We start from the raw sequence: 16,254 nt of genomic DNA, 5'->3' as shown, positions 1-16,254 counted from the left end.
TCCTCTCCCTTACACTGACACAGCCCCAGGGAGCTGTGTGGATTTGCACCAAAGGGGTGGAGGGAATTTGGCTGCAAGGTCTGTGTGTAATGTGGTTATCGGTGCGAAACTGGTGCGCCAGCCTTTCCCAGCAGCTCTGAACTCCGCCTGCAAATCGGCACCTTCCTCTGTGTGCGGTCAGTTGACTTGCATGGTAGTGAACCCAGAGAGAGGTGGAGTTGGAGGTGAGGGTGACTGGCAAGTGATTTGAACAAAAAGCTGTAAGATTAAATTTGTTTAGCACTCGCAGTCTTTAGGAGGAGCTGGGAGGAGTTTGTTTGAGGTGTCTGAAGCACTGAATGTTGTCACATTTTGAGATGTGCTTCAATGAGCAAAGAAACTTTGCCAAAGCCAGTGAGCAGCCACCAAGGGTGGGGGTGAGAGCCTGACAAAATTCAATTTGAATAACAACCCAAGCAGATGAAAAAGGTGGCAGGTGACCCACATGGAACAAAGAAATAAATTGAAAGCTTGGTAGTATGAGTTTCGGATAGCTTTTTCTTGCTTCTGGGGAAAGATGCAAGAGGGGATGGAGCTGAGAACTTTAACGTTGATTTCTGAGAGCAAGTGAGAAAGCACAATGCTGATGGTAGATGCTCTAGTGCTACCAAGGTGTGCTCTAAGGCTTTGAGAGGTGTCAGGCAGCTCAGAAAGTCTCTTAATCTGGAAATCAGGCTTGTTGCCCCATTTTTCATTCCTGAACCTTGTCCTTAGTTCTGTAGTCAAGAACTTAATATTTTGCTAGAAGGTTCTGTAGGCCTCTGTCACTAGAAGTGGCCAACAGACGCTTGGTGATTTTAGGCAGACTCTTCTCTGTCTTAAGGCCATGATCTGTCTCCCAGAGCAAGTGCGACTCAGGAGCTTCAGGGTCCTGTTTCCTGAGCAGCACAGACTGGTTCTGCCTGGTGCCTTGGCTCAGAGACACATCTCACCTGGCAGGTGCAGGCTGGACCACAGACAGCAGAGGAGCAGTCAGTGTTGTATGAGGACTGCCTTAAGCATTTTTGAAGTGTTTGGTCCAAGTTCTGGGGATAAAGTTAAGAAATTTTACTTCATCAACTTGGTCCCTATCCTGCTGCCTGAGATCGAAGGGAGGCTTTGGTTTGGTGCTTTACAGGGGTTCCAGCATGTTGTCATGGAAGGGGTAAAACATGAGACAAGGTTTCTTTAAGTGAGTTAAGGATAGGTACCTGTTAAACCAACCCACCCCTTTGTTTCATTGATCTGCATTTTGAGCGCAGTCCTGTCTCTAACCTTTCCTTTGGTGATATGGTTGTTGGCAAAGTTGTTGTGGGGCGACCCTAATTTGACTTTCTTGTACTTAACGTTCTTACATTTTTTCCCCCTCTCTCAGGCTGAGTGAGGCACACAGGCTCTAGTTCTGTTAGTGTATCCTAGAGGTGGCCAGAGAGGTCAAAAACCCAGGCAGATTCTTTGATCTATTGGCAGCTTTTGACCCATTTGATCAAGAAACATTACTGACCTGCTTGTGAATGGCTGTGGTCTGAATAGCCCTTTGGGCAATTTGAAAGGGAGTCGGGTGAGAGTAATTGAGGGGTGATATTGGCTTTTTTTTGACTCCTATCCTATTGCTATCCAAAGTCTACATTTTGGGGGAGAGCCCATGTGGGCTGTGTAGCTATGCATACACGATAACTCATGGATCTGCGTCTGTGCTTAAGCAGATCTGCACGTCATCTCTCTGACCTGGACTTTGTCACAGCCACACCTGCCCATGAGCCACTGGATTTGGATTGCAATTTCTCAGAAACCTCAGCTGGTTCAGTATCAGGCCATGACTCAGCAGTGCTCCTTGTGAGGAATGTGGTCTCCGCAGGCTTTGCTGCTTCTAAATTGATTTCAGGTGCACGTCACACCGTCAGCTGCACAAAATTTTCTCTGATTTTTTTCATTCCTGGATGCTGAGCATCACTAGAGCATGGCCAATAGGATAAGTGGAAATCTCTTATTCACTGATGTGTACTTTGAATTACCATTCCCAGAACAGAGGATGATCATCAGCTACTTTGGGGAAAAGTTAGTGTCTCGTCTTGAGCTGTCACTGAAGATGGGTTCATGCTGGACGTTGTATGGAAGCAACTGAGGTGCGGGCATATGTTCCCTTCTGCTGACTTGGCTGTGGTGGCACCAACCACAGCCAGCAAAGAAGAGCCAGCAACTGGGAACAGTAACATCTCAAACTGCAGCAGAGTGATTGGCCAGACCGCTCCTGTCAGCACTTGGATTCCCTTGCTGTTCATTGAGGAATTAAAAGTTAACTGAGGGCGGTGGTAAAAAATAGGTTTGCCTGCCTAGAAAACGTTAAAACCAATATTGAAAAGCAGAGGTGGATCTGAAGGTAGTTATCTCTCTTGGAGTTTATATGAGGATTAAAACACGCGTCATCCTTGTAGCACATAGGCAATTTTATAATCACTGCTGGTATTTCACCTCAGGGTACTCTGTGGGATGAAGAATTAATTTCCCATCTTTTTCCAAGTAATGGAGGCTTGTGATTTTCTGTCAATCATAAAGGAGAGCCTGTGGCCAAACTAGATGCCAGAAGTGATTGAACAATCTGGGATTGGTAAGGGTGTACCACCACCCATCCAGAAACCAAACTGGGGAAACATGCATGCAGAGAAATGCCACAAGATGTTACATGGCCATTTCACTTCCACATCAACAGGAAAAGACACTACGAGGCTATGCAAAGCACAAGAAAAACTGCTGTGCAAAGCAGTGGCTGCAAAATTAAAATACAGGATGTTTTATTATCTGCTATGTCTTTTTCCTCCCTCACGCCCCCCATCTCTGCTTGTTAAAGACAGGAATTTTTCTTAGTGAAAAAAACATCTCATCTTGAGTACAAGGCAATTTAGACAAATTTTTTTTTCAGGGGGTTAAAGTGGCATGTTTGCACAACACCACCCTCACCCCAGCAAACCTGCCAGCAGTTGATAGATATAAATAGGGACATTTAGGGGAGAAAAGCATATTTATGTTCCTTTGAAATGTGCTTGGCTAAAGGCATATTTTTAAGAGAGGGAGTGGAAAAACAAATGGAAAATATTTTCTTTGAAAGGGAGGAAAAAAGCAACAAACTGTCCTTCCTGAATAGAGATGCTTGGCTTGTGTGTACTTTACGCAGCTGCAGGTCAGACCTTGCAAACAACTACTAAATTAGGTCCAGCTACTTTGATGCTAAAAGCATGGAAGTGCCAGTAATTAAGTTGCATCAGATGTAGGAAATGACTGATGTGTCTGTCATGCTCATGATAGCAGAGTTCACTGCTGCCATTTGACTGACCCCTCCTTCTTTATGTAAGCAAAAGGAATTTTCTTCTAAAGAAAATCAGCTGATTTTACACCTTGGTTTTGTTTTCTGAACTGCTAATCCCCTGAAGGTATAGAAGCTATTTGAAAGAGCAAATCAAAGCTCCAATAATTTAGTGTTATATTATTCGTTGATGTATGGTTTGATTTAGTGGCTACTTATTATATCAGGTTACCATATAATTATCCTAATTATTGACTCCAGAAGTAAGTAGAGGGATTATGAGAGAGACAGGAAGGCCCCGTGGAAAGAGCATGGTTCAGAGAATCAAACACATCTTGGTGTGCTCTTGGCTCCACCACTCATTTTCTCTGAGCCTGGACTCTTCTCTCAGCCAGCCTGGCCATGAAATCATGAGGGATTGCAGGAACAGGACTCAGATGCTGACTCAGGATTCCAAGAGATGCAGGAGAGCAGTATAAAAAGGACAGGGGAAAGTTCTGAAAGAGAGTTGTAAAATGGGCAGAAAAAATAAAAGAACGCACACTACAGCATGCATTTGCATTGAGGAGTGGAGCACCTCGGTGGGCATGGAGAAGGGGAGTGAAGACCTGAAATTTGAGACTACATTTCCAGTGTCTGCTACTGATTTCCCACACAAAATTAGGCAGCCCTCAGATCCCTTTCTGCAAAACAAGGGTGATAAAAATAATTCTCCCAGCTTTGGTTTTAGCTATTGGAATTATTGGAGCACTGTTCCTCACACAGCCTTCAGCCATGGTTCTCACGTGGCTTTTAGTCTCCTAGTCCTTGGTTTGATAACCACTGACTTAAGCCAAAGGGTTGAGTTAGCAGGCACCACTACAAGATAAAAGCCACACTGAAAGGCTGGCAGTGCAGTCCATACTTCCTGTTTTGATAATATTTGTCATAAATTGACAAAATACTTCATCTATTGACAAGCTGAGTTGCATTTTTCCCCCTGAGAGAGGAGCACACACACTGGTTCTACTCAGCCCGTGCAAATTACTTTCTCTGCTTCTGCTTTTCTTTCCTGAGCCAAAAAATGGGGATAATAGAATGTATCTATTTCCTTCCTAGAAAAGATCAGTTAATGTGAAATGGTGCGTGGTGGCTTAGTGCTGAATAAGTGGGATACCCTAATCCAGCAAGGTATCCCTGTTCTATTGTATGCCTTTTCTGCATACCATCTGGAGTTGTTCTCTGCTTAGTATTTTCAGTATCTACCATATGTTTTTGCATGAAAATTCAATAAAATATGCATTATACATGAAAAGTGCTGTAGTAAATAAAGGAAGGATGGAATCCAGTCCCCTTTGAACGGCAGGGGCCCCAAATCTTCATAAAAGGTTTAGTCTAGTCTGACGTCTGTGCTTTTCTCCAATTTTCTCTGTGTCAGTCTTTAGGAGATGCTCTAATTTAAAACAAAACTCTACTTTCCTGATGAGGTTATTTGATGTTCTTCGGCTGCCCTCTGCTGAGAGCACTGAATAAAACAGGGAAGATGTCCTTTTTCCAAGGAAGGTAACAGTGGAAGAAATTCCCTGTTTCTCCCTGTGCCGAGTCGTGCCATTGCTGCTGTTTGGTGTCTCTCGTTGTCTGTTTGTTGCCATTCAGAGGGCAAAGCCTTCTGAGCTACAGCCCTGTTGGGGTTTTAGTGCCCACCACTCCTTGTCAAGGGCTGAATGGCTTTGTAGGATTGTGAAAACGTGGGCTCAGGCATTGACCACCATGAAAAATTAAGCAGCATTAAACAAGGGCTGGAGGAAACAGGCTTCTCTGCTCAGGCACTGCTACAGTCCTGCCAGGTGGGATTTGGGCTATACCTCAGCACCACCCTACCTGGCAGATCAATTTAGCACTGCTTCCTGTTCCTCATCGGGGTACCAGCTCTTCCAGTGCCATCTCCATCCCTCCACAGGCATCACAGCACTAGCACTGTGCTTTATTTCTATAGCTGGGAAAGTGCAGAGGGGTTGTTCCAACTTCAACAGCAGTAACTGAAGGACTTGCTGTTTCTTGTGAATGAAGTGTGAGCCATGCTCTTGCCCTTGGGAAGAAACAAGGGTCCTGTGCAGATTTTGGTACACGTGTAAAACAATAGCTCTGTTGTAGCTGTTGATGCTCTCTGTAACGACCTGCTTTTAGTACTCCCTAGCAAGTTGATTTATTATTATATCTTCAGCTGGGCTGTGCACCAAAGCGTTTTGATGATGAAAGGAATGTTATACACACATTTAATTACTGCCCACATTTTTGTATAATTTTATCATTTACTGTTTTAGATGAGACATCGAGTTCTTCTACAGGAAAGATGCCCAGTAAAAAATAGATGATTTAAAAGCTAATCTGAGATGAGTTTGGCACTTAACATGTGAGAAAACGTAATTGTTCCTTTCGTCCTGCCCTTTCAGATGGTCCCTGATTACCAAAATGTACAAGAACTCCCTTATCTGGACATGGTGATTGCAGAGACATTGCGCATGTACCCACCTGCATTCAGGTATTTTTTTTTTTTTCCCCCTTCTGATTACACAGGATAGCTCCCTGGCTCTATTAAATGGAAATCTGATGTTGGAAGACCAATGGTCTCTCAGTCTCTGTGCCAACATCAATACTGCTTTGTGCATTTGAAAGATATAATGCAGCCTATTGAAGGAAAGCTGGATAATTCTGGTATTTCTAAAGCACATTTTTACAGTGAATTGGCCAAGGTTGCTTCCTCACCATTCTTCACATCCCCCAAGGTTAGAGGATGGAGCCATTTTGAAGCAGGTCTGCCCTTAGAAAGCCAGAGGCTGCTGCTTCCATGTGCCTCAGGCATCAGGGATATGTGTCCCTACCCCGTTGGTTATTAAGGCCCTGACCTGTGGCAGGGTTGCAATTCAGAAAGTTGTATTTTACATGTGTGTTTAACTTTGGCCCATTCACACTTAGCACTGCATTACACTAATAGAGCTAAACTAACGGTTAACATCCATGAACTTTCAAAAGTTTTGTCCCAATTCACACAAGACTAATTCCACTATATCAATGAACTGAAAACAAGGGAAAAATAAGTTAGAAAACTGTTTGATTGTTAAAGCTCCAAGTTATCACAAGCATAAATACAGATATTAAGAAATAGAATTTTTCAAAGGGATCAGCCAGTTGCAATACTTCTCATGAAGCAAATTCATATGACTGGAAAGAAGCCAAAGCTGAGCTTGCTGTGAGAGCTTTTGAAAAATTTAACCCATGACTGCAAGCACCTTAAAAAAAGCTTAAAATCATATTCTCTGCTATATGTTCATTAAGATTGGAAGTCAAGATATTTTTCATGGGCATCTGCAGGATTGTTCAGAGAGTAAATATCAAAGAGATCTGCTCCTGGATGAGATGATGGGTCTTTACTGTGTTAAACTTGGGGTACAGGTGGAAATGGTTTTGCTGGTTAAAGTGACAGGGGTCTTTGAGTTTGGGCTGTATCACTGGGAGACAATCTATGTTTGTCAGATGGGAGACAAAACAAGAATGGAGCAAAGTTGTTCTGAAGTTTTGTTTGGTGTTGTCAGTGCTGTTTATTGATCTGGCTTTTACTCTGATGGATGTGGAATGGATAGAACAGCCCAGTGACACTGAAAGATGGTAATTGCCTATGACAAGGGTAAAGCTGAGTTAGGGGAAGAATCAGCAGCAGCCAAACTTGTTATAAAATGAGTTGGTTTTAATTTTTTTAAAATGAATTTACTATCCAGAGAACTTTCTCCCCCAGAACTCATGTTTCTGTTATCACCAAATTCACATAAGAATGAGAAGGGTAGCTTCAATCAATCCTTCTTTTTTTTTTTTTTTTTTTTTTTTTTTTTGGCATGCCAGTGTTTTGTTCCAGGTTTGGAGCCTCCGTTATTTATTTGTCTATGAGAAAGCGAGATGAGTGACAGTGAGGAAAGAATGTGTTCCTGTAATGATACCAGACTGACAGCCCTGAAGCTGAAATCTTTGTTCAACTTTCTAAGCAGAGTGTGGGAAGCAGCAAAGGAAGTTCCTGCACATTGTTTCACCCCTGTGCTTGCAGCTGGTGCCAGGGAATAGCTCCCAGACTGAGATAGCAGGGCACCCACCTGGTCTGGGCTGATTTGGGATCGGTAGTGACCACCTGCTTGCGAATGGCTGTGGTCTGAATAGCCCCAAAAGATGTGGATCAGAACCTACCACCACACATGCACACCCACACACAATCCTTTGTAAGGTTTACAGAAACAAGCTTGGCTTTAGCAGGCCGCTTTCCTGAGTGATTTTTTTGTCATTATGAGGTTCCTAAGGACACCTCTGTCACCTATCACCACAGGGTGGGAGAAGACTGCAGAGTTTTGTTGTTACCATCATGCCTGTCTTTGATGAGTGTATGTGAAATGTGGTTTTCCAAAGCTTGTGAATTGGTTGTATTTCTGGAGTAGCAGCAGCAGCAGAACACTCACCCCTAATATTGAAACCAACCCTTGCTAAATTTCAGGTGCTGCACCAACAGGGGGAGCTTCTCAAATAAACAAACTCAAAGCTATATTTACTATCCTTTTTTTTTTCTGGAAGCCAACCAGCATATTCTTTCTACCTGTTATTAGAGGTGACTGAGAGATTTCATCAGCAATTTTCATAAAGAATGAGTCTAAACCCAACTTCAACAGCAAAACTGCAGTTTAGCAATTAATGCTTTGGAAAACAGTACACAACCAGAAATGCTTTCTTGTGAAAAGGGCAAAAGTCAACCAGCTGGGCTGGAGTTATGGACTTCTAAGTGGAGATGATTATAACCTGAGAAGACACTGGCATCAGCAACAGTTTTCGCATTTATCTATGAGGAATTGTTACCCAGCAACTGTATGGTCAGATGAAGACAGATACTTTTATAGATCTCTCCTGCTGTGTTTTTAACCTTTATTAATAATCTGGGATGCATGATGTTGTTGCAGATTCACTAGGGAAGCAGCTGAAGACTGTGTAGTGCTGGGGCAGCATATTCCAGCTGGAGCTGTCATTGAAACTGCAGTTGGACACCTTCACCACAACCCTGAGTTCTGGCCAGAACCCGAGAAGTTCATTCCTGAGAGGTACATGGAGTAATGCTTTTTCATTCTTAAATTGAAGTCCTTACTTGGGCCTGTGGGCACAGAACTCCAACCTGTCCAGTGCAGACACCAGGTTCGGCTGCTCTTTCACAGCCACAGTCACCCACTATTCCTCCAAACCAGCATTTCCACCAAGAGGAGCACAGTTTCATTTGGACCATAAAAACATGTGATTTCTACTAAATCAGACAAGTGATGATAGTGGTGTATCCCACAGAAGGTGTGAGATTTGGTCAAGGTTGAACTGTGGCACAGGTTTTCAGACCTGTTTCCAAATCAGATACTGTGAATAATGTCACTTCTGGGTGCCAAAATTCTGAAGTGGGATAGTATATTCACCTGGGAATGTACCTGGGAAACTCATCCAGCTCCTGGCTGGTTTAGAGCACCCTTTTCACCTGAAACATAAGAGTGTGGCTGCTCTGTGAGTGGGGAATCTACCCCATCTCCCACTGGGAATTTGCTGTCTGTCTGTAAGTCAGGATCCTTGGTTCTTGTTTGGCAAGACATAGTTTCACATGGAGCATTTATTGTCTTCAGTGGGTGGGGAGAACCCTGTCAAGCTGTGGTTTTGTACATGCCCTGTGTTACAGGTGCTGCCTTGAGCTTACAGGGAGAGTTTCAGCTGATGTGGTGCTGTGTGGAAGCACAATTTAGTCTTGTGGGCAGCTATATTTTTAAACTGTTTTGTGGGCAGATGCATTTTAAGCTACCACTACATTGAAAAGTTTACTAAGAAAAAAAGTGCCTGCTCCACAAACAACTGGGTGTGAGGCAGGCAGCCCAGAACTATCTCTGCCAATAAGACAACACGTGTGTGGTGTAGGTGGGTTTGCCTAATGCTCCTTCTGGAACAAATCTAGGCATGTGCTCCATCAGACTCTTTTGGCCATGAAGAAGAGCAATGCCAGGGTTAGAGAAGCCCAGAGATTTTGCTGGAGAGGAATCTTAGCAGTAACGGGAAGTCTGGGGTGGGCATTTTTAGCAATGCTTATCTAGAAATGCTTTCTTAATTGTTTATTCACCACTTTAACAGTAGTATGAAAGGGTAAAATGGTTAGTGGGGGCTGCAGTCCCCCTGACTCACACAGTGCTGTTCATTATGAATCTGAGATTAATTCCCTTTTGAACCTTCCCTGAGGAATGATGCATAATTACTAACACTCTGCTCAGCTTGTATCAGTTGGTAATGTTAGTAAGAATGATAAGAGCATAACAAAAAATAAAATAATTCAGCTACAACCCCCCCACCACCTTTTCATTTTGAAATTGGCCATAGGAGTTAAAACAAGGGAGACTTTAAATTTACCAGAATGATATATGGGGGTGAGCAAGGCAAGAATTGCCTGAACCTGTTTGTACGGGATATGCAACAGTGCTTAGTACATGAGTTAATGGTCCTTCAATCTCAAAGTAGGGGCCTCTACAGTACTTTTTGGAGTAGTGTCTCAATCTTACTTAGGTTATCTAAGCATGGGGATGAAATTAGTGGAAATACACAATATTTTTCTCCGAAGTTTGAAATAGCTTGTATTGCCTCTCATCTCTTTCTACCCTGCATCAGTTTTCTGGGCTTTAGCAGTCTAAAGTTCTTGGAAAGTGAATCCAAAATGATGAGAGATTTTCATTAAAGATCGATTGGAAGTAATACTCATGTCTCCACATCCTCTCCTGAAATCACCAGCTGACAAAGGCTGATGGCCATAAGTCAATTATCTGTTTATTTAAGATGTCAGGACATAATCTGTCAATAGTCCCCTTGAACTGTCCATTAAGATCAATTGAAATAACCAGCATTTGAGATTTGAATGAAAAACGTGGAATCAAGAGCAAAAAGCATTTCTTGAACTGGTTTCCATATCTGCATCTTTTAGGTTTACAGAGGAGGCCAAGAAGGAACGACATCCCTTTGTATACCTGCCCTTTGGGGCAGGACCCCGTGGCTGCATTGGCATGAAAATGGGTTTGTTGGAGACAAAAATGACTCTGCTGAGAATTTTGCAGAAGTTTCAATTCAAGACCTGCCCAGAGACTGAGGTTTGTAAATGCAGAGGCTTAAAGATCACACTTGTTAACTTGAGGGAGTTGACAGTGTGTCTTAGGACAACTGATTTGCCTTTGTGACTTCTCTTCATTTGAGAAAATTGGTAGAGACACTTCCATAATAAGGAGGGACAAGAGGCCTGGACTGCGTGTTTTAAGCAAAATATGATTTAAGATATATAATTTTCCAACAAAAGACCTGTTACACAGCCTTGCCTTAGTGGAGAGCAGTATGGCAAGACCACAGGCAAAATGCTATGATCCATAGAGGGTGAGAATGTGTGTGCATATCTCACAGGAGCTCAGCTCTTCAGTACAGGCCTATTGCTATGGAGCTTGCACCCAGCTCTAGAGTTTACAGAGTTAATTTCTTTCTGTTCAGATCTACAGCATTCCTGGGTAACCACTGCCTCAGCCTCTGGCTGTAAATTCTATTTAATATTATACCACCACAGCTGACTGTAAAACAAGTACTTTACAGCTTCCACAGTAATCCTGGTATGAACTGGTCCTCCAGCAAAAATGTCTGTGTGTATGTGGGGCTGTCATACACACATAAACGAACACATACAACTGCACATAAGATGCTCTTTTTTCTTTCAGATTCCTTTGCAGCTCAAATCAAAAGCCACACTTGGACCAAAAAATGGAGTCTACATTATGCTGGAATCTCGCTAAATGGAAATGTGCATCCTGAAGCCTTCTGGGATGAGGCCCTTTGTTAGTGATTCACTGGGTATAATTATTTTTCCAAACTCCAAGGACGGGTTGGAGCCTAAGTCCCTCTGATGGTCAGTAGGTGCTTGCTCACTGCCCTCCTGTGGGACAGCCTCCAGTCACTTTTTAAAATGGGCTCCACAGTCTTTTTTGGAGGTTTTCAAATTGCTGTGAATGGTATCGGTGAAGAAGCATCCCACTTTCACTTGCTTTTCTACATCACACTTCTTTTCACTTAATCTTTGAGAATGCTTTCCTCATGCTCAATTTCCACAATTTACAGTAGATTTTAATTTCAATTCATTGCATGACACATCCTTCTCATGCACTTGTGAGTCCCTTCTCTAGAGAAAGCCCCAAAGGCACCACAGTTACAGCAGAAGACCTGGGACGCAGTGCATTGGATTTTATCATGAACTCCACTAACAATCAAAGCTGAGGCTCCTGCACAATGCTTAATCTCTCCCTGTGTCTGTAAAGCAGGAGGAGTTGCACCTCCTTCATGCTTTGAAGAGATTTTAAATACACTTAGATTAACGATTTGCACTTGGCACATTCCATCAACATGACAGAAGAAGAATGAAGAGTTCCCTGGCTTACTAGTAAAGTTCCAGTAGCTAAGACCAAAGAAATGAGGTGACAGCCATTTTGCTGGCTGCTGAACTGCTGGTAGAAAGGTGGAGTCAAAGAAGATATGAATTCAAAGCAAGCAGGAAGACTGGAGGAAATTTAAAGGTAATCAGAAGGTGTTGGTACATCTGCTCCATGGGGAGGCCTTTCCTTTCCAAGCATTGCAGCTGGCACCATCCCTGTCTAGCTCCTTGAATCAAGGAAATTAAGAGCATGCATGCACTAGAGCCAGTGGCAAAGGGGTGGGATCCAGGATCATCAGACCCAGCAGTTCTCTTGACTCCGTCTGAGACACTGGAGCAGGTCATGTCCCAAGTGCCTCACTCCCCTCAGGAAGGAACTTGTCTGATTTCTAGCTGCAGCAGCCCCGTGGATACGTTCTAGCTGTGTGACTGTGCACGTGCATCTTCTCAGCCAAAACAGCCATACACTTCCATTCCTCACATTCCCTCTGTCCTACTCCTCTGCAAAGCCTTCACCCACCACACAGCTAGTGTTGCACAAGAAGCTGGGAGGGGACACAGCTGGGACAGCTGACCCCCACTGACCACAGGGACATTCCATACCCTATGGCACCATGCTCAGCACATAAAACCAACGGAAGAAGAAGGAAGGGGGACAACATTCAAAGTGATGGTATTTGACTTCCCAAGTCACTGTTAACACCTGCTGGAGCTCTGCTTTCCTGGGGTGGTGGAACACATGCCTGCACATGGGAAATGGTGGAAGAATTCTTTGGGTTTTGTGTGGCTTTTGCTTTACCTATTAAACTGTCTTAATCCATGAGTTTTCTCATTCTTACAGTTCTTTCCCTCATCCCACTGTGGGGGAGTGAATGAGCAGTTCTGAGGGGCTGAGCTGCTGGCTGGGGTTAAACCACAACAGAACCATGAGAAGAGATTGGTGCAGTGTCAAGATCCTTTTAAAGATTTTATTTATTCTTATATTTTTTTCTTTAAAATTCTTGTATATAACAAAAATTTTTGCAGCATTATAAAAATAATGAAGCACCTTTGGTTCTTTGCAAGTCTTGACCTTCTGCCTGCTTGGCATAGTCTGCTTGAGGTTTCCTTAGGTACAGCATCTCTCTTGGTGGTGTGCACAGAGAAGTGTTGCAGCAGCAGGAGGAAGAGACTGACTGCTCAGCTTCACTGCAGGGATGGAGCCATCTGCTCACTGATGCCTGGCTAGGTCCCTGAGTTTCTCTCCAGCAAGCATCTTTTGCTGCCTTCTTTCCACATGCTGCCTGAACACTGATCAAATTACTAGATCTTGTTCCTCAAAGATTGTCTCTTTCTCTTTCATGTGTTTTTTTTTTAAACATATCTCTATAGGTAGTAGTGGTGAAGTACTGACGGGGGCAGTCTTGGAATTGTTCCTTTTTCCACGGAGCATCTCTGGCATGCTAAACAGAAGTTCCCTGTTACAGACACAGTGATTAAATGAATTGCTGATGGATAGATTGTTATTCATTTGAAATGCAACATGCTGTATTTACCTTAGTTTCTTCACATTTTACATAACTTTTTCCCTCCTTAAAACAGCATGTTGGAGGCTGATTTACTGTGCAGCTTATACACAGAGTTGGCAAAAAGCTGGATGGGCCTTGCCTAAAAACTTCCCACCTGCCTGAATGAGCAGCAAGTTTATTCCATCTAAAGTCGTCTGTCAAAGGCTTGTTTGTATTCCTTACATGAATTAGGAGGTTGTCATGTGCTTCATTTTTGACAAAATACTCCAAGCCTAAATCAAGCTTGTCCCTTTCTTACACATGATTTTGTATAAACTCTTCTTGCCAGTCCCTGCCTCTGCAACGTGGGTGGTGTGGCTGGAGCACTTAGCAGTGAAGACCGAGGCAGAAGTCATGGAATACATTAGCCTTCTTCATGTTCTGGGTAACCAGATCTCCTGTTTCCTGCTAGAGGGCTCACATTTTCTTTAGTCTTCCTTTTATCACTGACATACCTATAGAAGCCTTTTTTGTCGCCCTTGACATGCCTGGCCAGATTTATTTCCATCAGGGCTTGCTTCAGCTTTCCTAACCTGATCCCTGACTGCTTAGACAATTTCTCTGTATTCCTCCCAGGATACCTGTCCTTGTTCCCACCCTCTTTAGACTTTTTTGTATTTGATTTGTTCAGGAGCCCCACATTCATCCATGAAGGTCTCCTGGTATTTTTGCCTGACTTCCTCTTTGTTGGGATGCATGACTCCTGATCTTGGAGGAGGTGATCTTTGAATATTAATGAGCTTGTTTGGGCCCCTCATCCCTCCCTTTAATCCTGACCTGTAAGGTCTCAGTCAGCTCCTCATCCATCCCTAGGTGGAGCTCCATGCACTACACCTGGTCACCGACAGAGGGTGACACCCCCTGCTCATCTCCTCCAACAGTCCTTCCTCAGAAGCCTGTATCCTTCCATTCCAGCCCTCCAGTCACAGGAGCCATCCCACCATGGCTGTGTGATGCCAGTGAGATCACAGACCTGCAGGAGTGCACATCTCTAACCCCATTTTTCATTCTGCATGCTGCATGTGCTTGCACAGAGACAGTCAAGATGGGCCCCATCTTACTGGCTGGAGTGGCTGGAATTCCCTTGTGCTGCTCTTCAGGTGATCTCCTGCTGATCTGTGATCCCTCTCCAGGCTCTGTGCATCTCTTGCTGGCACTGGCATCAAACTGGTACGACTGGGATGCATTGAGGTTCCTCTCCACCAGCATCATTTCAAATATTGATTCCACTGGAAAAAAACAGTCCTGCAGTGGCTGCAGCTGTGCATCACATTTTACAGGCTTGGGAAGGGAACCAAGAGTCTTTCCCAGCTGCATCCACGTTGAACATGGACAGTATGTGTGCAAGTAAACTCACTTGAGTCTGTGCTAACAGTCTTTCAACTGTTCTGCAGGCTTCTGGTTAGGAAGTGTTATGTGTTTTCACCTGTCAGTTTGTAGCACTGTGAAACAGAGAAATTATTTTTTGCATCTGAAGGCAGATTTCTGGAAGTGCATCAACCCTTGTTCTACATGCAGGCTGAGACAGACAGCTAGAGAAGACAGAAAAAAGGCTGCCAGCTTTCCAGTAATACAGGAAGAGCCCCAAGCCATTTGTTCCTTCTCAGTAACAGTTGGCAATACAGCCCCCAGACACTGCAGACACTGTACCAGGACACTCAGTGGTGCTGGACCTGACCCTGGCTGTGTGAGCTCAGCAACACGCCTGCAGAGTGAGCTGTGGCTGGGCTCAGTGAGCCTCTGGAAGCACACATTTCCAGAAAAACAAGGCATGAGACTGCCAGCAGCTGTCCAAAACAGAAACTGGTAATATCACCATAATCACAGTGTTTTTGTGCACCTATATAACATGATCCTGAGCAGAGCTGGTTTTACAATTAATTAAAAAAAAACCAAACTAAAAAAAACAAAAAGCTACCCAAACAATCTCCAAAACAAAACCAAAACAATAACAACAAAAAACCCCACCCCCAGCATTATGTTTATAGTTGCAACAGCAAAACATAGCTTTATATCCTTAAGTAATGGTAACTATTTAGCATTTCTGGTACAACATGCTTCAGTCAACAGCAGTTGGGTCTAGGGAGGAACAAGGGAGCTGGTTTAAAATAATTCCTCTCCTCAGAAACAGCAAGTGTGTTGTCTTGCATTGCTGAGCTGTGAGTTTGTTTAAAATTTGGCATGTCTGTGTTAGAAAAGGGTTTTAGTCATTCTCTGACAGCTGATACCAAGCAAAGGCTGCTTGGTAAAGGAAAGCTTCTATTAAATGTCTTCTGGTCTTTGTAATGATGACAGAAAGCTGTCAGTGTAAAATGGTATTTTTAATGAGGCTGCTGATAGAAAAAAGGCTTTACAGTTTTGTACTTTATAAATAGTATTCCTAGAAAAACAGAGTTGGGTGGCAGAAATCATTATGCTTCGTGGATTGCAAATTTGAACTATCTATTCTTACCTGGCATTAAACTGCAGAATTTCCTCTCTGTGTGAGATACTTCAGGAAATGACCACCTTCTCATTTCCCTTTGTTAAACATCCTGGACATAGCTTCACCTGATGCCAGACTCTTCCATGTGTTTACAGTAGAAAGCATGGTAAAAGAATTTAAAGCTGATTATAAATTGTTTCATTGCTTGGCTCATACTGGCCCCACTCACTTTCTTCTGACCTTGAAAAATCTCATCCGTCTCCAAGATGTTTTTCTCCCTGCACTGCTGGGAGCTGGTGCTACTTTCAAGGAGGGAGAATTTCCTCATTTGCTAGGATTTTTGCAATAGAGGCAAATTTGTGATGGGCCTGAAGCAAGAAGTGCAAGGGGAGCTATGGAGGCCATGAAGCCTATCTCTTGGTGAAACAGGGAAGCACCAGAAACGCTGCCCATGTAACAGCCATGCCACCTGGATTTTCTGCTG

The 16,254-nt window shown here is 43.5% G+C and overlaps 1 protein-coding gene across 7 annotated transcripts in view; it reads left to right on the top strand.

Annotated features, from left to right (window-relative positions):
• The window catches only part of TBXAS1 (thromboxane A synthase 1), a 265,782-nt gene extending 250,638 nt beyond the window's left edge, over positions 1-15,144 (top strand). For all 7 annotated transcript variants that reach the window (XM_017739992.1, XM_017739993.1, XM_017739994.1 and 4 more), the window contains 4 exons: positions 5,752-5,840; positions 8,290-8,427; positions 10,320-10,482; positions 11,092-15,144. In XM_017739992.1, coding sequence (XP_017595481.1) covers positions 5,752-5,840; positions 8,290-8,427; positions 10,320-10,482; positions 11,092-11,166 — 465 coding nt within the window. In that variant the 3' untranslated portion in view covers positions 11,167-15,144. The remainder of the gene's footprint in view (positions 1-5,751; positions 5,841-8,289; positions 8,428-10,319; positions 10,483-11,091) is intronic.
• The last annotated feature ends 1,110 nt before the right edge of the window (positions 15,145-16,254 follow it).

This window comes from Corvus brachyrhynchos, unplaced genomic scaffold (assembly GCF_000691975.1).
Source record: "Corvus brachyrhynchos isolate BGI_N302 unplaced genomic scaffold, ASM69197v1 scaffold27, whole genome shotgun sequence".
NCBI lineage: Eukaryota > Metazoa > Chordata > Aves > Passeriformes > Corvidae > Corvus > Corvus brachyrhynchos.
The sequence above is the reverse complement of the archived record's forward strand: the minus strand, read 5'-3'. Positions and strand labels throughout refer to the sequence as shown.